General features: G+C 40.2%; 2 protein-coding genes across 5 annotated transcripts in view; both read left to right on the forward strand.

The window, feature by feature from the left end:
- Window positions 1-23,720, forward strand: part of SGCD (sarcoglycan delta) — a 938,618-nt gene that overhangs the window by 362,205 nt on the left and 552,693 nt on the right. For all 4 annotated transcript variants that reach the window (XM_032403596.1, XM_032403597.1, XM_032403598.1 and 1 more), the window contains one exon: window positions 18,063-18,216. The gene's annotated coding sequence lies outside the window, so the exon portion shown is untranslated. The remainder of the gene's footprint in view (window positions 1-18,062; window positions 18,217-23,720) is intronic.
- Window positions 2,739-3,223, forward strand: LOC116632055 (40S ribosomal protein S12-like). The gene has a single exon (XM_032403600.1). The coding sequence runs from the start codon at window positions 2,800-2,802 to the stop codon at window positions 3,196-3,198; it is 399 nt and encodes a 132-aa protein (XP_032259491.1). The 5' UTR covers window positions 2,739-2,799; the 3' UTR covers window positions 3,199-3,223.

The raw sequence follows: 23,720 nt of genomic DNA on the forward strand, positions 1-23,720 counted from the left end.
GCTATTTTGCATGACTCGGATGTGAAAGGCCAGCTGTGTGATAATTGTGTGGCATGGGTGATAGAAGGGTCTGAGGGGTCACTGCTGTGCTCTCGAATCCACTTGAATGTAGAAAGGTATAAAGCAGTAGCTTGTGTTCTCGCTGAGAAGTGAAGCAGGTGTATTTTTCCCCTTTGAAATCAGCCCTGTGGAGTACTATCAAGCAGATTTTAATCTAAGACAATATATTTTGTGACTACATTGTTCCAAACTGAATGAATAGAAAATGGGACCTGCTATGTGGAGATAATTGAACTGTAGACATTTTTAATCTTCAAGAAATACTGGTATATAATTAAACATGCACTGACTAATGATCTATATTTAACAGTTCACCACTTTGAAGCACACTACTCAAAGTAAAATTGGGGGGGCATATTAGAATGGGCATGTGTATCCCATTAATCTCTTTTTGGAGATAAACACAACTGCTTCTGTTTGCCCACTGATACATCTGTAAAGTTAATCCCCCCTTTAGTGATGTTGAGTTTATTAAAACACCTTTTTTATATTTATCTTTAATTAGTTCAATCTCCAGTGATGCATTATTTTAGCGTATAGTATCTTAAGGGTTAAAGATTTGAATTCTTTGTTAGTAACTTTTGGGAAATGTGTATCCTATTGATTATGCTGTTTTGGTTATAGAATGCATTTCTTCCCCTTGATTGCCATGTGATAGGGTCCTTGTCAGCTTAGGTCCAATTGAGAGTTTTTCTAAATGCAGTATATAGTTACTCCATTTTATTTTTCTGGACAGCATTTTTCTTTCCAGAGTCACTGCCTGTTACTTCTGATACCTGTTATGGACATTTAAAAGCAAGTAAAGTTGGAAATCACAACTAACTTATACTTCTCATTAGCCCATCAAATTACCTTGGAATAAGTCTATAAGTCACCAATTCTAAATCTTACTTTGAATCAGAAGCTGTGGGCCTTCTCCCTAGGAAAATAGAAATAACAAAATGTGGTGCATAAATTTTGGAGCCCCTAGAAGCTCATCCCTGGTTTCAAGTTGAAACCTCTGTAATCAGAGTTACCAAGAGTGGAAGTTCTCCCTTTATTATTCTGTTCCAATTCAATAGTTCTCTGTAAAATGTTCTAAATTAGAACTCTTACTGTTCTAAATTAGACTCTATTAATGGTCCATATGGTCATATTAACTTAAATTTGTGTGATTTCCGCTTTGCAAAATGCTAGTAATTTGTCCAAGTTAAACCAAACACCCCCTTTCCATGAAGCTCTCTCTCTCTCTTTTAAAGATTTTATTTATTTGAGAGGGAGAGTGGGAAGGAGCACGTGCAGGGGGAGGGGCAGAGGGAGAAGCAGACTCCCCGCTGAGCAGGGAGCCTGATGTGAGGCTTGATCCCAGGCCCCTGGGATCATGACTTGAGCGGAAGGCAGACACTTAACCGACTGAGCCACCCAGGTGCCCGAAGCTCTCTTCTCTTGAATCCTCAGGTGAACCAAACATAGGTAACCTTTCTCTGTCATGCCCCAAATCAACTCCTGTACCACTTTATAGATGTATCTTTCATTCAAATTCATATGTTCACCTGTGTTATAGTTGTATTTCCACCCCGATTTTTCAACTTCTTCATGGAAACAAATTCTGGGTTTTTTTTTTTTTTTTTTTTTTTTTTTTTTAAAGATTTTATTTATTTATTTGAGAGAGAGAGAATGAGAGACAGAGAGCATGAGAGGGAGGAGGGTCAGAGGGAGAAGCAGACTCCCTGCCGAGCAGGGAGCCCGATGCGGGACTCGATCCCGGGACTCCAGGATCATGACCTGAGCCGAAGGCAGTCGCCTAACCAACTGAGCCACCCAGGCGCCCCCAAATTCTGGGTTTTTTTACCACACATTTTTATTTATATAGTATTAAGAGTAAACACTGTAGAAACGTGCTTTTTTTAAACAAGAGTAACTGAAATAAGCAGGTTTAGGAACTGACATGGTTGCCTCTTAGAATGTGCACTGCTCAGCTTACTAGGGTAGAAAGATGTGAGCTATAATAAAGTAGTCGAGTAGCCTCAATTGTTTATCATGACGTGGGCACTGGTTGCTATATTTTATAAAAAATAATGAAGAGCGTTGTCTAATTTGATGAATTGGTGTATTGTAGGCCACTTTAGAGAGTTTGTTTCGCAATGGGAAAACTAATCTATTCTGATCCTACCAGTTATTATGACAGAAAAATAGGAGTAAACAAGATACGTGCATTTTAGTAAATGTTTAATGTTAATTTTGAAATTTATAAGTTGAGGGGCACCTGGGTGGCTCAGTCGTTAAGCGTCTGCCTTATGCTCAGGTCATGGTCCCAGGGTCCTGGGATCGAGTCCTGCATCGGGCTCCCTGCTCCTTGGGGAGCCTGCTTCTCCCTCTGCCTCTCTCTCTGTCTGTCTCTCATGAATAAATAAATAAAATCTTAAAGGGGCGCCTGGGTGGCTCAGGTCATGATCCCAGGGTCCTAGGATCGAGCCCCGCATCGGGCTCCCTGCTCAGCGGGAAGCCTGCTTCTCCCTCTCCCACTCCCCCTGCTTGTGTTCTCTCTCTCACTGTGTCTCTCTCTGTCAAATAAATAAAATAAAAAAATCTTAAAAAAAAAATTTATAAGTTGATTACTTTTTACCGTTTACATTCTGTAGTATTATCTAAGGGCATTAAAATAACTTTGTGAGGCGCTCTTTACCTGCCCCCGCCGAGTCGTGCGGAGGCGGAAGGTCGCGTGCAGTCAAGATTCGGCTACACTCATAATCCACAGCCATGGCCGAGGAAGGCATTTCTGCTGGAGGTGTAATGGACGTTAATACTGCTTTACAAGAGGTGCTGAAGACCGCCCTCATCCACGATGGCCTAGCACGTGGAATTCGCGAAGCTGCCAAAGCCTTAGACAAGCGCCAGGCCCATCTTTGTGTGCTTGCATCCAACTGTGATGAGCCTATGTATGTCAAGTTGGTGGAGGCCCTTTGTGCTGAGCACCAAATCAACCTAATCAAGGTTGATGACAACAAGAAACTAGGGGAATGGGTAGGCCTCTGTAAAGTTGACAGAGAGGGAAAACCCCGTAAAGTGGTTGGTTGCAGTTGTGTGGTGGTTAAGGACTATGGCAAAGAGTCTCAGGTGAAGGATGTCATTGAGGAATACTTCAAGTGCAAGAAATGAACAAATAAACTTGGTGCTTGGTTCTTGTTACAAAATAATAATAATAATAATAATAACTTTGTGAGGCAGCTACGTGTAGGTTTTAAGAGCTTTTGCTATGCAATCAGTAGCTGGGAACTCTTGCCTCTTAATAGCTATACAACTTTGGGCAGGCTGTTTAATTTATAGACCTGAATTTTCTCAGCTGTAAAATGGGAATAGTAGTCATAAATGAGTATAGTTTGTTATGAGACTGGATGCCCTGTACATCTACCAAACATTAAACAAATACCATCTGTTACAAATATTAATAGGGAAAGTTGCTAGGTATTTACTTTCCATAATTCTATGGAGTATATCTTTATGATATGTCCTTAATTTTATTTATTTGAAACAAACTTTTAAAACTCCTAATTATATTTCCTTTAAGGATCTTGAGGGCATTAACACCTTAGGCGATGTTAAGATCCACAGCTGAAATTTCTACCAAGTCTTACTGCCTTTCTAAGCAAAAGTATTGCTTTTTAATTAATAAATTTTGTTGAGCTGTGTATCTACACAAATAGAAACTCAAGGATATGAGGGCTCATCAAGCTCAGTATTTAGCTTCACTGTGAGTGAGTCAAGTCAACATGGGGGAGCAATGAAATGCACCATAGTTTAGCTTTTCATGTTTGTTACCTTTTGATACTTGAAGAGTCCATAAGGTAATGGGAAATATTGCGAAGGACTCCTTTGTAGTAGTCTAGTTATTTCCCACCAACAACAGCTATGATCCCACCATATCCTCAGTGAGTATAGGTAGTGGTGTGCTGATAAACCCACTCTCCAGAAAGGAATATCTTGTCTTACAGTGTTGGCGCATGTTAAGAGTGTAAATATTCCCAACCTGTTGGGCTTCATGTTTTAACAACTAGCTCACAAAATTCCTGGAAACAGCATGACTCTTGCTAGCTGGCTTCAACATAACATGATAGATCCTTTGATCTCATCTCTCAGCATTCTTTTAGATGCTTGCCTTTTTAAGAAGTACAATTCTCCTTCTTTTGGACACTTTCTTTTCTTCTCTCCCTTCGCATCTAGTCTTGCTGTCTCTGTGGACTTCCTTTCTGACCCTGTGCAGATTTTATTCACTCAGTTTTGATTCCTGTCTGATTTTCAGTGGTAGGGGTGGTGGTGCAGAGGGATGGGGATGTGGGGGAACCATGCAAGATAGAAATCTTGCTCTTTCCTTAACTTTACAAATAGTTTAATCTATTTTAATTCCTTAATGTAACCTGCACAGCTCTGTGTGGTCTCATCCCAATTTATTTTTCCATTGTGATGGTTATAATGCTCCATCCTAAAAATGTGTAACTCCTTCATCCATATAGGACTTCTTTAAGGTCCTTGAAAGCACAGTGTTCTCTCTTCCAGGCTCTCCTACAAGGAATTTTTTTCTGCCTAGAAAGGTCTTCACATATCTTCTCCTCTTTCTTAGGTTTTCGTCCAGGTAAACACTTTTCAGCCTCAGAGCTCATGGACACTCTGCTGTCTGTGATGACTCAGATGAAGGTTATTCTTTGGTGATCCCACACAGCCTGGTACTTAATTCTGTCAAACCATTTTTTATGTCTCACTCATTTGTCAACACAGAGACAAGTGTTTGAAAGAAACTACATATATGTAAGCCAAATGAGAAACCAGCTTTTGAGGACAATTATAGATCAGGAATCAGGAGATCTTGCATCATTTGGGGCAAGTCAGAAGATCTTTAAGACTTAGTTTTCTTCGTTTATATAATATTGTGCATTTCTGTTCTTGCATTATCGGGAACTACTAACTTACCTGTGCTTTGGTGATCAGTGTCAAAGTGTAATATTTAACATCCCTTTGTGTCTGACTTCCTTTAAGACACGAGAAGCAGCATTGTATAAGTGTGGACTCTGGATTTAAGCCATTTTAATACAATTCCCAGTACTGCTACTTTGGGCAAGTTGCTTGTTTTCCTCTCCTGTTTAGTGGAGATAATAATAGAACCTTCCTGATAAGTTAGGGAGAAGAGTGAGTCAGTACACATGAACGGGACTTAGATTTTCTTCACTCACCTGTAAACACACTTTACAACACACTTTATGTAATTCCTTCCATGGCTTCTGGGAGACTGTACAGCATTGGGTTGGTTATCAGCATGAGCACAATGACTTTGAAAAAAGCATGAAGCCATTTCTTATTCTCCCATTTCCTCTCAGAGTCGAGCTGCTTCATGTACATTGGCAATTTTATTTTTCAAATAAGTACTTTCCCCATATCCAAAATAACTTTTCAAATTAATATAATGATTTGTTCCATTCTAAGTGGTAATTATCTGTAATGTTTTATTTTTAGAGTAATATCCAGTAATTTTCAGAAGCTGGAGCTTGTCATAAAATCATTGAAAGAGAAGTAATTTTCTTCTGACTACTCTGGAGAGGACCTCAATGATCCCAGTCGTGCTTGAGAAGTGAGTTTAGCGTGCAGGTTGCCAGTTGATACACACAGTAAGGATAAGTATGTGATGAAGTGTCTGAGATTTGGGGTGGGGAGGGAAGAATGAGAAAGAGAATATGTCAGTGAGAAAAACTTACTAGAAGATACGGTTCCAGGAAATAGGACATACTTCCACTACTGAAGGAAGGACATTACTTTTACATCCATGGAATGTCTGGAACTTCCCTGGACTGGTGAACCCACCCTCCTCATGAATGAAGGGGGTGGGGTGGGAAAGAGAGTCCAAGTCTTCTACAAATCATCTCCAAATCGATTTTGATATCTTTTTGAGGGTATGTGGGGTGAAGATCATACCTTCTGTTTCGAATGTGCTGACGACCGAAGACCAGAAGGAGCCAGGCACAGAAGGGTGGCCAGTGTGGCTGGTGCAAGCTAAGTAGGTAGAGGTGTAGAATACATGACGAGACCCATGAAATGGGCCACATCTCAGATCTGCTAAACTGCGGTGAGGATTTGGGATTTTATTCTAAAGTCGGTGGGAAGCCTTTGGCAAGTTTAGCTGAGGAGTGGAAATGGCTTATTTTTAAAAGCTCATTCCTGCTCTAGGGGAGAAAAAGGAGTGGGATCAGCCCAAGATGCATTGATTAGAGACCAGTGAGAAGGTTGTAGAAATATTCCAGACAAGTGGAGATGTGCTTTTAGGGGCTCTGTCTAGGAGAGAGGGGTGACCCCCAGTAGATGGAGAGGCCTCCTCGATGGGAGAGGCATTGCAGGTAAGCTGCTTAGTGGTGGTTGTGCTGGCTTCTTGGCAAGATGATGTGTGGCTCTTCGTGTGAAAGCATTTAGAAAAGCAGCCACAACTCACCCTTGACAATGTGTAGTCCGTGTGCATGCACATGCATGTGTATATTGACAGGCAGAGTGTGTAACATTGCCCTAGTTTTCTTCGTTAAAACTGGAGGCTGGAGATGGAATTCTTCTTATGCTTTCCTGTGTAATTGTGAACAAGTTCAAGGATTGACCCATTTGTTTTCCTTTTTAATAAACCATTTTCTCCTCTTAGAAATTTTTCAACTTAGAACTTTGAGTAAGTGAGATATAAAATTAAGATAGACATTTTTTGGACTTCAGCCAAATGGTTCATGTAAGTTCATGAGCATCACTTGGTGCCAGATGGCTAAGAACAATTATAAGGCATTTCTTTCAACTTTAATGTTTTCAGAGAACTTTATAAGTGACTAATTTAACTTCACAGTTGCCTAGTAAGAAGTGAGGGTAAAGTAATAGCTACCTATCTAAGGCACAATTATGTAATTCAAACAGCTCTGTGGGTTCCTAATAAATATTAAGTAGTAACTTAGCTTGTGCTATAGTGGGAAGCAGATGGTTCGGGAAGGTTTAGGGTCGGCAAACCTGTATTTCTCAGTACTTCATACCGAGGCCTAAGGAATTGCTATTATGATTTTGTTTGTGTGTGCTTTAAAAAACCTGTCCTATAATCTTTTCTCCTTTCAAAACTATAGGTATTAGTATGCCTGTTTCACAGGATGGAAAACTGAGGCCGGATGAGTAGGTGGATTGCTTCAAGTTTGCAGAACAGGGATTTGGTGACTCCAGAGTCCTTGTTCTGAAGTTAGATGACCGCTTTCTTCTCTTTGTTGAGGTGACAAGGCTAAGCCTTTCCCTAGCCAGGCACTTGGCTGGCCTACAATGTATATCTATGTTGTTTTATAAACTTTCCATAATTTCCCTCTTGATGGGGCTAAATATGTTTCTAAATCTAATCTTTCTGGTTTCTAATGTGATTTCAGTGAAAGCTGATTTCCAATGCAGTGGTTTTGCAATTACAGTGGATTCTCAGTTTCTGTGCATTTAATTTATGAAAATTCAACTGTACGTGCATAGCAAATAAAAAGAGAACCATTTCCATTGTGCAGAGGATTCTGTCCCCTGGTCCGTATAATGGCACATGCCCCCGAGTAAGAGAGGCAGTATTCTCTGCTTTCCTCAATGTTGGTCCTAGTCTTTGATGCCCCTAAAGGGTAAGGATTTCATCGAGTGAGGTCCTGTCCTTAATAGTACTTACTTTCCACACTGTGGGACCCCTGAGATGAGTCTTCACTTTATTGTTCAACCAAAGAAATGTGTGCTACAAGATGGAAGAAAAGATTTCCCCTACTGGATATGTTCATTTAACAAATACTAAATGAGCATTTATCATGTAGCAGCACTGTGCTAGGTACAAGGAATACTACTGGGGATACAGTGAACTACTGAAATAGATTACCTGCCCTCACAGAACCTAGAACTTAGTGGCTTCTGAAATCTATCACTTAACATACTGCCTTCCTAAGGTATTTTGAAGCATGATGTTGGTTTTATGTGATTTTTCACTTTGCTGATTTTTGCCCTGAAACCCCTCTATGAAGGGTTCAAAGTGGGTTCAAAACCCACTTTGAAGACACTTTGGCAGTTTCTTAGAAAACTAAACATCTTCTTACTTGATGATCTAGTGATTGTGCTTCTCGATATTTACCCAAAGGAGTTGAAAACTTATGTCCATACAGAAATCTGCTCGTGAGTGTTCAGAGAAGATTTATCCTAATTGCCAAAACTTGGAAGCAACTGAGGTATCTTTCAGTAGGTGAATGGGTAAATAAACTGTGGTCCATCCAGATAATGGAACATTAGGCAGTACTGAAAAGAGATGAGCTGTCAAACCACAAAAAGACCTGGAGAATCTTAAAATGTGTATTACTAAATGAAAGAAACCAATCTTAAAAAGGCTACACACTATGTGATTCCAACTGTATGACATTCCAGAAAAGGCAAAACTATAGAGATATTTAAAAATATGAGTGGTTGTCAGGGATTAGAGGTAAGGGAGAGAGGAACAGATAGAGTGCAGAGTATTTTTAGGGCAATGGAACTATTCTGCAGAATACTATTATAGTGAAGACATCCCACAAAACATTTGTCAAAACCCATAGACTGTGTAAGACCAAGTGGGATCCGTAAGGTAAACTGTTGACTTTGGGTGATGATGATGATGATAGATCGATGTAATGGTTCATTGATGGTAACGGATGTAGCAGTGGTTCAGGATGTTGATGATGGAAGTGGCTGTGCATGCTTAGGGACAGGAAGTGTATGAGAACTCTCTGCACTTTCTGCTCCAGTTTGCTATCAAACGAAAACTGCTATAATTATATAAATAAACCCCTTGTTCTCCTCTCAGGTACCCCCACATAAGCCACGACTCCATCTGTGTCCTATATATTCTTACCAGTTTTTTGATAAAAGATAGAATGCAGGTGTATAGTTGTGCCAGGATCATAGAAGTATTTGGGAAGATGCTGTTTGGGGTGGCATGGTTTGGAAAGAAGGGAATCGGGCATTAGAGAGCTGGATTCTTATCACTCACCTGACCCCACTCACTTTTGTGACTTTGGACAGACCACTTTCCTCATCTGCAAAACAGTATGATTTGACTGGCTGACCCCATGACTCTGTCCAGTTCTTTCCTTTGAAATATTTTTAACTGAGTGCCTGGGACTTGGTCCTAATTATTTAACATTATTAAAGTAAAATCCCTTCAAAGTCATGAATTACAGGTCATATCTTTATTCCTTTAAAAATAAAAAATACTTAAAAATATATAGATCGACAGTCTCACAGTGGACTGTTCTGTGGTCTTCCCTGTAAGGTAGATTCCTGGTATCTCTTACACAGTTCTTTGGAAATAGTTGCAAAAATTGTTCTTAGATTTATGGTTAAAGTAAGATCATTTTACATTGTGCGACACCCTTTGCTTCTAGAGGTCACTTTGAAGAAAGTATTCAGTATGACCTAACAGAGATAACAGGACAGTCCATTTATTTTCATTGTTTATAATATTCTATTATACAAGGTTACATTTTTTCAATTAAGAAAAATGATAAAATGAATGGTTGTGTGTCCACCACCCAGCTTGGCAAATCCTAAGATTTTTGCATATTTGCTTCCTAGTTGTTTAAGTAATAAAATACTAATGGTTAAAGCTTCAAATGGGGAAAAAAAGGGGTTTTAAAATAAATTTCCCATTTCTGTCTGTTAAGTGAGTCACACTCATTAAGAGCAAAAAAATAATGGGAATTAAAGAGGTCAAAATCCTACAGAATTTTACCACCTAAAGACAACTGTTACCATTTTTATCACCTTCCTTTGTTAAACAGATACTCTATGTGCTTCTGTCTGGCAAACAGTTTTCTTTATTTTATTCTGGAAAATTTTAAATATATTTTAAAGTAGAGGGAACAGGGAAATGAAATCCTAGGTAACCATAAATCAGCTGGAAGACTTACCAGTTCATTGGCAGTCTTGTCTACAGCACCCAGACCCTGCTAGAGCAAATTCCTACCTGTAACATTTCTTCCTTAAATAGAGCAGTGTTCAACTCTAAAAGCTGACATCCTTTTTGTAAATAAAACAATGTCATTATTATACCAAAGATATTAATAACTATTTTGTACTGACAAGTATCTAGTCTTTTTTGAGATTACTGCTCATAATTGTTTCTTTCATCTTGTTTGTATATCAAGATCTAAATCTTCTTTATCCATTAGAAGTGACTGTGTGTTTCTTAAGCCTTTCTTAATGGGTAGGTTCCCATCACTCTTCATTATTCTCCTCCTGATGTATTTGTTGAAGATGATCTGGTTCTTTATCCTGCAGACAGTTCCACAGCCTGGATATTGCTGATTGTATCCCTGTGTTGTGTAAGCAAATTCCTCAGTCCCTGCATTTCCTGTAAGTTAGCTACTTTCATTCCGGTTGCATGGTTTGGCTAGATGGCTACCTAGGTGAAACTATTGTGCCTCCAGATCTTTCTTTTGTGATGTTAGTAGTCATTGATAATTACTACCTAGATGCGTTATGTCATTAGGAGTTAAACAAGGGTGGCATTCCAATTTTATTATTTTGTTTTCATTTTTTGGTGAGAAACTTCTACAAATGGAAACTTCCTTTTTTCAGTATTTGATTATCAGTCATAAGGAAAGGCAGGACAGAGGTTGATTTTCATTTATTTACTATTTTCAAAATAATGATTTGGTTCTCTAGCATCTTCCAAAGGTGACCAGTGAAATTTTTTTTCTTCTTCTTCTTAGTATCATTGTAAATGTATTGATTTAAATATATCTGTGGTATTTTAAATCTTTCCAGTATTAGGATCATTGGTGCTCTAATTTTCTCATGCAGAATTTGGATTTCTTATGTGTGTTGCTGAGTTCACAGGCTATTTGCATTTCTTTTTCTGTAAGCTTCCTGCTGATGTCCCTGCCTATTTTTCTAGGCATTTATTAGTATTTTCCTTTTTTAGGATATTCTTTTCTATCTTTAGGAATATTAACTCTTATCTTACAAAGTGAAAACATTACCCCTCAAAAACTCACAGAAGCAATCTAAGAAGATAAACTGGGAAAACATTTGCAGTTTTTATCACAGACAAAAATGAGTTCGTGACTCAGCAGGAAAGACTATAGTAGTGATTGGAAGGCCACAGCCTGGACTCCCTCTTCTGGGTTCAAATCCACACTCTGCACTGGGTCACAAGTCACTTGAACACTCTGAGCCTTCTCCTTCCCCATAAGTAAGATGAGAATCCTTATAGCACAACTTCAGTAGTTTATTGGGAGCATTTCTTGAGTAAATGTAAGCTCAGTATGGTGCTGGTACACACAAGCTCGATAACGAATAGCTTCTGAGATTTTGTTACTTACCTAAAACTCTGATAATCAGTTAGACTTTTATTAATGGCTTGGAGATTGGGCAGTAATTCTGCTCCTCTCATCATTAGATGATTTGGGTTTATCCAGCTCCTCAGTCCTTCCCTAGACTGGCCTTCCCCCTTGGCCACCACAGAATTAGCAAGGAAGTGGTGTAGCTTTTTTTCGAGATCAATCAGTGAAGGAAGTCAAACATAAATGATTTTTTTTTAACATATAATGTATTATTTGTTTCAGAGGTACAGGTCTGTGATTCATCAGTCCTACACAATTCACAGCGCTCACCATAGCACATACCCTCCCCAATGTCTATCACCCAGCCACCCCATCCCTCCCACCCCCCCACCACTCCAGCAAAAAAAGAAGATAGTAGGAAGGGAAAAATGAAGGGGGGAAATTGGAGGGGGAGACGAACCATGAGAGACTATGGACTCTGAGAAACAAACTGAGGGTTTTAGAGGGGAGGGGGATGGGGAGATGGGTTAGTCTGGTGATGGGTATTAAAGAGGGCACGTATTGAATGGAGTACTGGGTGTTATACGCAAACAATGAATCATGGAACACTACATCAAAAAAACAAAAACATAAATGATTAACGTATGTCCACACACAGACATTATGCAATGGCTCCCTATTCTGTGCTTACTCTGTGCCTCACAGAAAGAAACATGACATAGGTTTGATGTTCTCGACGACTTGGTCTAGTAGGCAAGACACAAACATACTATTGTGCATATTACTATTTTATCTCCTAAATTTCTTGTAAGAGCCCTTGAGGTGGTGTTATGCTCATTTAATAGGTAAGAAAATTCATACCACTATGAATTATAAATACATTAATTCAAACATAGCATCATTTTATTAAAATTACTACTCAAAAAGAACGCTTGGAAATATGTATTATGACTTCTGTCTTGCAGATGAAGCACTGAAAGGTGGAACAGCTTGCCCAAGGACACAGAGAGTGGGGCAGCTGAGCTGGGAATCAAACTCAGGCAGGGATCTAATACTTTCAGCCTACCTTTGCAGTTTATGGTATCAAGGCAAAATAGTGTCCATATTGATAGCCTCCTAGAATGATGTGTTTTTGCTAAGTATCCATTGGTGTTCATGGTGGCATAATATTGTGGATCTAACTTACGTATGTCACCAAGAATAGGAGATTGGACATGGGTGTTTTGGGGATGAGGTGATGCTTCCTGATATTTTCTTTCTTGGGTTAGTATCTAGAGGTATATGGCAAGCTGCCGCTTAAAATGGCCCCTGGTAATTGAATTACTGATTCATTGAAGTAAGTACTCCGACTGTATCTCCATACTAACATGTAAGAGGGGTGTGGTAAACTCACCATTGTCTGGGTTTGAGGTGGCACAGAAAGCCCACTGTCTGGGTTGGAGGCCATGTGAGATAGCATGCTGCCGCTGTGAGTTCCATAGGTATCTACAAGTTTGGGTGGTCCATGGGCATGTGTGGAAGTTGATAGAGAGTTTGACCGAATATGTGAATCATGCAAAGAGCAGTGGTATTTAGGGAATCGTATGTGTATATATATACACTTGCTATTAGGCTGGGAGCAAGGACTGCTTCTCTGGAGATGGTGATAAATTTCCTAAAGCAAAGGTGGACCTGTGTTTATAGATACCGAAAATAGCAAATGTGAGACTGGGAGGAATAGTGGCTAGGTGCATATGGAAAGGGGTGCGGGCGGGCATCTGTCCTTGAATGCTAAATTTTAAAAGCTCATCTTGTGGGCCACTGTTCTTTCCACCTACAAGACTGTCCGTGTCTGACCCATTTGATGAAGTTTGAGATAAATCATTTGTTAACTAGCTAAAGCAAAATACAGATCAACAATTAGCCCAGATGCTAGCAAATTCTTTGAAGTTTCATCATAATGTTCAGTAACGTTTCTTCTAGAGTCCCCTTGACTTCTCCATTCAATTTAGAAGGCTAACCAGGTAAGAAAATAAGGTGCTAATGAATTGGCAAGAGATCAGGTATCTAAAAGTCATTGGATGTTTTCTATATTCCTTAAAATCCGGTGACACAAATTTTCTTTTGTTTTTCCCTAGTAGTTTGATTGGTGTCCGTTTAGGAATAAACAACAGGCTTCCACATTTAGCCCAAAGGTAGTGATTGCAGTTACAGATGAGCACCTGGATCTCCAAAGTATTTTATGTTTCATGGACCCAACATTGTTTCAGTAGTGTTAGCTGGTAGGAAGTATAATTAATTTTTTATAAACTGAGTCCCACTACCAGCGGAGACTTGGTTCAGTGAATCTGCTCAGGAAGCAACTGTTACAAGAAACCTGCCCTCTGCTCTATCTCGGTGCTTTCACTCTCCTTGACATAGAAGGAGCTGGGCCAGTTTTCACAGTTACATTCTTTAGGAGACTGACTGAATTCTTCCTTTGGAGTTAAAACTGTGATATTTCCAAGTGTTGGAACTTGGCTTAATCAGAAATAAAAATGTAGGAAAGAATCCTTTGTGGTTTTTTTCAGCATATTTGGAGAACACCCATAAGCTCCAGGGCAGGTTCTGAGTGCAGATCCTGTCACTTTCTAGTTGTGTGATTTCACACAAATTACTTAATGACTTCCTAATATGCAAATGGAGGTAATGAACACATAGTAAAGCATTGCTGGCACCCCGAGTGCTGTGTGCAGGTCTGTGAGGCATGGCCTTAGACACGCACGTGGGTTCTGTATTATCCCAGTGCTTCTCCACTTCCTGTTACAACCCAGCCTAGTTCCATGGATTGAAATTCACAGTTCATCCCTTCCCCCTGGCATGCTTCCACCAGAAATCTTCAAGAACCTGATTTTAGAGTTCCTCGTATCTTCCTGTCCCTCTCCGACTCTCCTTCATCCTGCCTTCCCTGGGGAGTGTGTCTGGGTGCCTTTGTGGATCAGTGCCTGTGTGTGTTCTCCACTCACAGGAATCACTGTTAATACAGCCCAGTCATTAGAGAGGTGTGGTTCGCACTCTGCCATCAGAGCAGCCACTAATTGATACCTTTTGAAAAATGACCTATTCCCTGAAGCATTCAAGCCTACCCAACAGGCAAAAATTACACCCCCCTCTATGATTAGTGCTCGAACCATGCAGTTCCTGGTGATTGAAGACACATGTTGTTCGTTCTCGACATTATTCCCTTTGGCAGTATTCCTCGTATATCCTTTCTTGGTTTATTTTGCCATAGGATGGCATTAATCCCATCATGTTTCCAAAGATTTTAAAAAAGCTGATTTCTGCAGCTGTGTCATCTGAGCCCAGTGCCTTCTGGATCGTTCCATCCATGTAGCAGCTCATTAATGAATAGAATATGTACTTGGGGATTTGGTGATTACTTTTCATTTCTTTGCTGAAGGAGGGAAATCAACCAGGATCAATTCAGAAGAGCTGTGTGCTGGATGGGGGCTGGGGAACAAACAGGAAATTGGCTTGTCTCTTGAGGAAATATGTACTCAAAAAACTTTTGTTAGTAAATGCATTTCTGAGCAAGTCCTTCAGTGACTTAGCCTGGAGTAGAAGTTAACTTTTCCCTGAAGCATCTTAACTTTTTATTACTTTGTGGTATAGCTAAACCTGAAAGGTGGGTGACATATTTTTATGTTGTTACTACCTGAACATAGACAGTTTCTTAATATCAGTTAGGAGAAAAGAAAGATGCATTCGGATAGACTGGAGACTTGAATTCTCAAAACAGTCAGCAAAATTTCTTTAATAACTCTGTATATCATTGTGCTGAATTGTTTGCTTTCAGAGTTGTGTTTCTTGGCTTTGGAATACAGGAATAATTGTAGACTGTGACTTTATGATTATCAGCCTGCTGTAATACTAGGGCCAAGATCATCTCAAATTGCTGGTCGTCAGCAAGAGGACAAGAAATGAACCAGAGAACTTGAGTTTCTCATGTTACAAAGTTCTGCCATCTGCCCTTAGAGTGTGGGGGCAGTTGGGGTAACGATTTTCCAGAGAAAGTCATCAAGGGACACGAAAGCAATTACGTATGCAGAAAGGTGGAAAAGAATCAGACTCTGCAGGCAAGTAGATGAAATCGTGAAATTTCATGCAGAATATCAGCCTGAAACAATAAAGAATGAAAATTAAGAGCAACACATGCCTATTGAGTACTTAGGCCCTGCACAGTGACACGCGATTGACCTCTGTTACCTTGTTTGATTCTCATAAACCCCCTAAAGAGACAGGTGTTTCTGACCTCTCACTTTGATAGAAAAATGTGATAGATAGATGGAGTGTCTTGGTTAGTTTCATAGTGGTGGAACCAGGATGTGAATAATACTAGGACTGTCCCGAAGCCTGGTTCTTAAACACTGTACCCTGCTTCCTTAAGCAGTCTTAGACTTCTTTCCTTAGTAATCTTTTATTTTTTTTAGCTGTGAACTCATCATGGGGGCATGTAGTTTAGCCCAGCGAGCAGTAGGCTCTCGGGAAGGTGAAGGGATCTCTCTACAGGCATTCAGTGTGTTTGTGGCCCACTTAGATTCCGATCCATGGTCCTGTGATTCCTGCCCCACACCTTTTCCCTAAACACATCTCTTGCCTTTATCTAATCTTGGATCCATCTTTTGCCCCTGTTCATTCGGGGAAGGAAGGGACTAAGATTTGAGGGAGGGACAAGAAATAAAGGCACAGAGGAAAAGGCAGTGAAAACTGAGAAGGACAAGGTGAGAGTTAATACTGAGCTTGCAACCTAAGATGTAAGCAGAGCCATCCCACTCTATGCAATATATTCTCTTTAGGGAGTTTGTAGAAATCATTTTGGGCTTTTCAGATAGAATCTACATCTTCTGTGTCACATGCCAAGCTGTACCGAATCTATTCCTAATGCCAACACTAATAGGTCTTCAGGAATTTGCCCTACAGTGGCAGGAATGCTGGAGACAGATGCCTTTGATTTAAACCTGGCTCAGCCACTTACCCTCTGAGTGGCTTTGAGGTTTACGTAAACTTCCTATTTGTTCGTTGGTTCAGAGATGTATATTGAGCTCCATGTTGGTGCTAGGCTATGAGTGAAGTATTGGAGGTACAGCAGGACACCAGAGAGAAAATGTCTGGCCGCATGGAGCTCCTGTTTTACTGGGGAAAGGTAGATGAGCAAGGAAACCATGTAGTCTATGAGCAAGTCTTCACCAGGTGATTAACAGAGAAGGGGGAATGAGGAGATGTGATCGGGGTCTACAATTTTAAGTAATTGTGAAAAGGTCACAGTGGAAGCCAGATTCAAAGTGGTGAGGGGGGAAACAGCCTTTCAGGCAAAGGGAATGGTAAGTCCCGATGCTGAGGTAGAGCTAGAGGGACAGCTTCGAGGCCAGCAGGGCTGGGGGCGAATAAATGAGGGAGAGGGTAGGAGGTGAAGACCGTGGTAACAGAGCTGTGTCATGTGGAGTCTTTCTGGCCACTGTAATGACTTTGACTTGGATTCTGAGTGAGGTGGGAGGTTTTGAGCAGGAGAGTGTCACGGTCTTACCCCGGGGGGGACGTGTTGAGAGTGACAGCCATGGTTTGAGCATGTGCGCTGTGCAGCCTTAGAGATCTATCCTGAGGCCTTGAACATCTGTGTTAGTGAAGGAGCAGGTAAAAGTGGTCAGCTTTAGCGTTCTTTCTGGTGAGAAAAGCCGTGGGATCTTGAAGAGGACATGGGGTGTATATATATGTGAGAGACAAGAGTCACGGTTGACTGGCAGCCTTTGTGCCTGAGAAGCAGGGTGAATAAAATTGCCCTTGAGAAGGAATGGATGAGGAAGAGTGTGAACCTTACTTTTTTTTATTCAGAGGGTGCTGTGTCGGTGACAGAATCAGGACTTCACTTCGGGCATGTCCTGACATGGCTATTAGAATTCGAAGCCGACTTGTTGGGTAGTCAGTTGATAGGGGAGTCTGGAGGTCAGTGAAGTATCTGGGCCTGGAGACAATCTCAGAGTTGTCAGTGTATAAATAGTTTCTCACGCCACGGAGCTGGGAGATGCCCCCTGAGGAGTGAGTACGCAGAGAGAATAGGCTCAGGCCCGAGTCCCCAGGATGCTCTCACCAAGAACGTTGTGAGAGAGAGAGGATCTCACAGAGGCAGCCGAGATGGAGCGGCCAGGGATGACTGGCAAGTTTGATCTCTTAAAAGCCAAATGAGGGAATGATCTCAAGGTGAAGAAGTGATACAGGGTCCCCTTGTCTCATTTTAACCCAGACCACTGCGTTAAGCACGTTGTTTGTGTTTATTAAAGATTTGCTTGATTCACTGGTAGAAATAGGCCGCAGGTAATGAGTTATGATGGGAAAACCTTTTTTCCTCTCTGATCCTCGGTTTCCCTAAAAGTTAAATGAACAAATTTGGCTAGTCATGTCCTACAAAATTTGCCAGCCTGGATATAGTGTTACTTTTTCTGCTTTTATTTTTTTTTTATTTTATTATGTTAATCACCATACACTACATTTTTTCTGCTTTTATATGATTGCTTGAGTCTAATCAAGACTGAATCCATCCACCTATTCTTTGTATTTATGCCAATCAGAATGTGTCTTCTGTTTAGCCTCTTCAAGCCAAATTGTCTGGAATTTCAAATCCCTATTGAAGTTTCTGTTTAGCTTTTATTTATGAATATCTTCTTTCTCTTGTGATTTTTGTAGACGTGAAAGAAACCTCCATCCTCAGAAGGCAGTATTGGAACCTGTGTGGAGGTTAAGAAAACAATCCCCTTGGTGGTGGCCTGAGGAGATTACCTCAACCCCAATGTTGCCCTGAAATTCGTGTTCAAGATTCAAGAAGATTAGGACTGCTAAGGTATGGACATTTGATTGTGAGAGATGATACATAATTTATAGTTATATATTATGTATGTATTTTTTTTTCTTAAGGCAAATACCTTTAAAGATACTTAATCATTTTCACAGCCTTTTCTCTTCATGCCCTGTTTCTTTCCTTTCTCCCTTTTTCCTTTTAAGCAATGATCTTAATATATTTTGCTACCAACTTTTGGGATGTGGTGGGATGAATAAAGGTACAGTGAGAGAAACTGAAGTCTGTCCACATTGTCTCAATGAAGTGACCTGAGGAGAATAAGACAAGACACAGAGAGAGGTTTGTGCAGGGGTCTCTGGTAGAAAGAAGAGTGAACTTGAGGTTGCTGCCCAAGTGATGGGACTTCAGGTGCAGAGATGAGTAAACAAGCGGCTCTCTGGAATCCATGGTTAATTCCCACTTTCACTGTCCATGGGCCACTCGTGGCAAAGCTTTGTATTATTAAGATCTTAAGGAGGATCTGTCTTGATATTTCTTTTGGATATATACCCATACTGAGTAAGGAGGTTCCATTTGTTCTTTTGTGGTTGCAGTGAGAACCCACTGTGCGTGTGTGTCCACATACAAACATATGTATAATACATGTGCATTATGTGTGTGTGTGTGTGTGTATACATAATTCGTTGAATGGTGTGTAATCTCTCTCATCCTCTGGGTGGGGAGAGAGGGACAGATGGAAGGAGGAGAGAGAGAATCCTGCATAATGGCATGTATATTGTGTCTCAGGCATTGTGATGTAAGCTTGGGGGAGAAAGTCACGTGTATGTACATCTGATGACAAGCATCTGGAAGAGGGATTTCTGTTCTGGGAAACCAAAGGAGCTCTAAGTAAAAAGGTTTTCTGAGACTCTGTGGCAAGGAAGGGGTCAGGGGGCAGACTCACTCTCAGAACTAGTAGAGTTGACATCTCTAGGCTCACCTCCCGTACGGAACAGTAGTACCGCATCCACCGCTGGTTACAAGCCCAGGGGAAATGTGCTTTAACAGCCTGGGACCGCGTGACCTATCGACGGGAAATTGTAGAATGTCTCCGACAGTTCCATTGATGACTCATTTGCTGTCATTTTAATTTCCTTCAAAGAAAAAATAAAACCCTCATAACCCCAAAGCTCTGGAAATTGGGAGAACATTTGTAGCTAAAGTATTGGTTGAATCTCTTCTCGGGCACAAAGACCTCCCCTGTGTCATCAGCTGTGCAAGGCAGAGGTCCAGCGCTGATGAAAATGAAATACGTTATAGCCTTAGGCCTGTTTTCCTTTTATCTCTGACTTTCTCACTGTTGAAAGAAATGTAGTATATACTTTACGTTGACTATGAAAAGACCTTCCTTTCAGGAGGAAGCACATCTACTTTCTCTCTAGTTTTTGTAAAATCCTCCGAGGCCCATGCCGAAATGATTGAGCTCCGATATTCACAGTGCTCACGGTACTTCCGAAAAGAGTGCTAAGGGACCGGTGACAATGTGAGGGTGGCATTTGAAACTCCTCTTTTCCCTTTATTCGGGGGATTTCTAATTTTTTTTTTTCAAAGAGGGGAAAATCATTTATCGCCTTTACAAAGGGAACCTTTAAAGCAGTGTAAGTCTAAATAGTATTTATGAATTCATTTCCCATTAACATGGTTTCAGAGGCTAAATAGGTAATTAAACAATCAGGAAAAAGAATAGCGCCCCCTTTTTGAGTCCTCACCCCAGTCTCAACATTCTGCGTGACAGTGGTTGTGGTGCGGCCCTCTGCTCACATGGACTTGATCTGTTGGAAGGGAAAGCTGAAAAGCTGTTCTCTGCTCGTCCTAAAAATTGAGAGGAGCTTAGGGGTCGGGACTGGGATTTTGATGACTGAGTGTGTCGATCTTTAATTCAGAATGCCTATGTTCTGTCAGGAATATTCACCTAGATGCTAACTCCTTAAAACATGAATTCAGCAGAGAAAGTTTTAAAGGACTTGGCCATAAAAATGTTCCTGGTTTAGAGCCCAGTCAACCCTAGGGGGAAAGGAAAGCTTTCTCTGATGGTTGGCAGAGGTCACGGGGAGAAGGTCCCCTTTGCAGTGCACGTTCATCACTAGCTGGGGCTAGATGGCGCTGTTGTGTACACAGCTATTTGCATGCCCCTGCTCGCAGACCAAAACTCAATTTCCAGGAAGGAAGGAGGAAATGAGGCAATGTTAGGACATCAATCTACCCTAATGTTTCCTGGCTTCCACGCTCTGGTGCATTCAGCAGATTTTTCAGATGTCTTTTCAAGTGAAGACAGTATAAATTAGTGGCTATGTTCGCAGACTTTAGAAAAGGCAAATCAGGCTTCTGTATGAACCTTAGAGAAGCCATTTAATTTTTTTTAAACCAGTGCTGCTCAGAGTGTAGTCCAGAAACCCGTAGCATCTTCATCACCTGAGCTTGTGACACACGCAAATTCTCAGGCCTTTCCCCAGACCTACTGGATCAGAACTTCTTGAAGTGAAGTCCAGGAATCTGTTTAAACCAGCTTTCAAGACAATTCCTATGCCTTGCTGAAATTTGAAAACCACTGATAAACGTGGTCCCTGGTGTCTGAAAAAGAGAGTTTTTAGAAAATCTTAGGTCTAAAAATGAGGACACTCCAAGAAAATGAATACACCTAAGTGCAGGTGTATATGGGTATATAAACACACACACATATTTACAAATACATATATATGGCATTGAAAGGGAAAATAAAAACTTTTTTGAAATCCAAAAGCAAAGTTACTGAGGTTTGAATCATGGCATCTGAAATAACAAAAAGTGGAAAAATAATAATAAAAAGTAATGTTAGAATAGCTGCCATTATAAATAAATGGATTGATGGAGCAGAATAGAATTCTGCATTAGATGCACACATGTAAAGTCAACTGGCTTTCAACAAGAGCACCACATCAATTCAATGGCATAAAAACACTAGTTCAGTAAATAGTGCTGGAACAACTGGATATTTACCTGGAAAATAAAGAATCTAAACCCCTGCCTCATCCCATACATACAAATCAATTTGAGTTCAATTGTACTGAAACATAAAAGCTAAAACAATAAAGATAGTAGAAGGAAAATGAGAATACCTTTGTAACTTCAGAAGGCAAAAGCTTCTTATAAAGGACACAAAAGCACAGGCCATAAGAGGGGAAAAAATACACTGAACTTCATGAAAACTTAAAAAATCTGTTCACTGAAAAACACCACTAAGAAGATAAAGAGATGCCCCACAGGCTGAGAGAGAATATTTATAACACATATATCCAACATGTACTTGAAGAGGCACTTTATACAACAAGATACAGAATGGCCAGTGAACAGAAGCAATAGTGTTTAACCTGCCTTGCCTTCAGGGAAATGCAAATTGAAAATACAGTAAGATACCACTACACACTTATCGGAATGGCTAACATAGGAGGAGTGCCAACACCAAAACCTCTGAGGAGACGAGCAACTGGAACTCTCATGGAGAACAGGTAGAAATGTAAAACGCTCTAAGCACTTTGAAGAATGATCTGGCAGTTTCTTAGTGACACAACTGCCTTACCTAAGAGCCAGCAATTCTAGTCCTAGCTATTTATCCACGAGACTTGAAAACCTCTGTCCACATGTGTTCGTAGGAGTTTTTGTTTTTGTGTGTGTGTGTGTGTGTTTAATAGTCCAGTGCTGAAAATTACTCAGATGTCCACCAACAGGAAAATGGAGGAACTCGGGTATATTTGTAAAAGGAAACACTATTTTGCAATAAAGAAGAACATTGTACAGATAAACATAATAACACGAATGAATCTCAAAAATAGTATCAAAATTAAATAACAAAAAATACTTTATGATCTCTCAAATTGTAGAGTAGTCAGAACTCCTCTATGATGGTAGAAATACTTCAGTGCTTGGGTCTGATATGACATAATTCCCTGGGGAAGGTACATGAGAGAAGTTTCTTGAGTGACAGAAATGTTCTGTATCTTGACCAACATTTGTCAAAACTGATTAAATGGCAAATTCACTAAGCATCTTACTATATGTAAATAATGTATATAAAAATGCATAAAATATTTTTTTAAAACTCCCATTTGTTGAGGGCTTTGTCAAAAGTGCTATTTTTAATATGTATCAACTCATTTAATCCTTGAAACCATTCTAGGGCTGGTGTGACTTTTCCTAATTGACAGATGTGGAAGAGGGAGCTGAGAAATGATAACTAGCTCCTAGTCCTATTGCTCGGTCGCAGAACTGAATTCAAGAGTAGGTCCTTTTGTCTCGGAAACACGTCTTAACCATCATGTTATACCTTCAGCATGAGTGTCTTTGGCTCCATTTTCATTCCAGATCAACTGAACTCCCAGCCTCTGTGTCTCTGTTTGTAGGACGGGGATGATTTCTCGTGCACACTTGATAGAATCACAGTGACAATTAAATTATGCTTGTAAAAGTGCTGGTATGTGCTGGTTCCTTTTAATCCCTGGATAAATGAGAAGCTGCTGGTTTTGCTTTAGAGTTCCCATGAGCAGTGGCACTCCTGAGCAAGAGAATTCATGTGCTAGTCCATTTTATGTGGCCTCTCTGAGTCAGTGTGCATAATTGTGTGTTCACTTAACTAAAGCTGAAAGCAAAATGCTATGGTTTTCTAACAACTGTGTCAGTTTCATTATAAAAATTTAGAAACACTGGGAGAAGTTGACCGTGTTGCCCCCCCCCAAAAAAAGAGTTTAAATAATATGCAGGAAATGGTATTGAGGGAGAACTGTCGTTAAATGTGCATGTTACAGTTTATCTGTCCAAGAGGATTGAAAGGGAGTTGGAAACTACTTAGCATGGTTAATGGATATCAGCAAGGTTAATTATCTTGGGAACACTGAAGAGCTGAATTCCTTTGTGTACTTCCCTGATTTGTGATACAGTCATATTATTTTTCGTGACACTTGAGCATCAGTCTTTATTTTAGCTGTGCTTTTTAAAGTCTCCCATTTCCATGGTAAAACTTAAAATCCAGAGCTATTACAGATATGTGTAAGCTAATAGTGCCTTTCCTATAAAGTACAAATTAATCCATTTATTACCAACCTGCTATATAAGTAGAAAATCTCTACATGCCTCCAAAAGATGTTTTGAAAGGGAAATTTAAAAATGCTTTTGAGGATAGTTTTTTGTCATTGTTTCTGATCGTCACCATTAAGTGTGGGAAGGTGGGTGGTTTAGGAGAAGAACACTTCAGATACTATCAGGGTGTAGGATGTGTGTGGGTGTAGGGGGCGGTGTGGGGGTGGGGTGTGGGGTTGAGTGATGTGTGTGTGTGGGGGGGTGTAGGTATGTGTGTTTTTTCTTTTTTTAAGAGAGATCACAGTGTTTATCTTTCTCTGTCTCCTTTATTTTCACTTGGTATAATGCCCTTAGTCTCTAGCCATGTTGTTGAAAGTGACAAGATTTCATTCTTTGATAGGCTGAATGATGTTCCATTGTGTATACCTCAGCTTTTTTTATCTATTAATCCATTGATA

This window comes from Phoca vitulina, unplaced genomic scaffold (genome assembly GCF_004348235.1).
Source record: "Phoca vitulina isolate PV1807 unplaced genomic scaffold, GSC_HSeal_1.0 scaffold6, whole genome shotgun sequence".
Taxonomy (NCBI): Eukaryota; Metazoa; Chordata; class Mammalia; order Carnivora; family Phocidae; genus Phoca; species Phoca vitulina.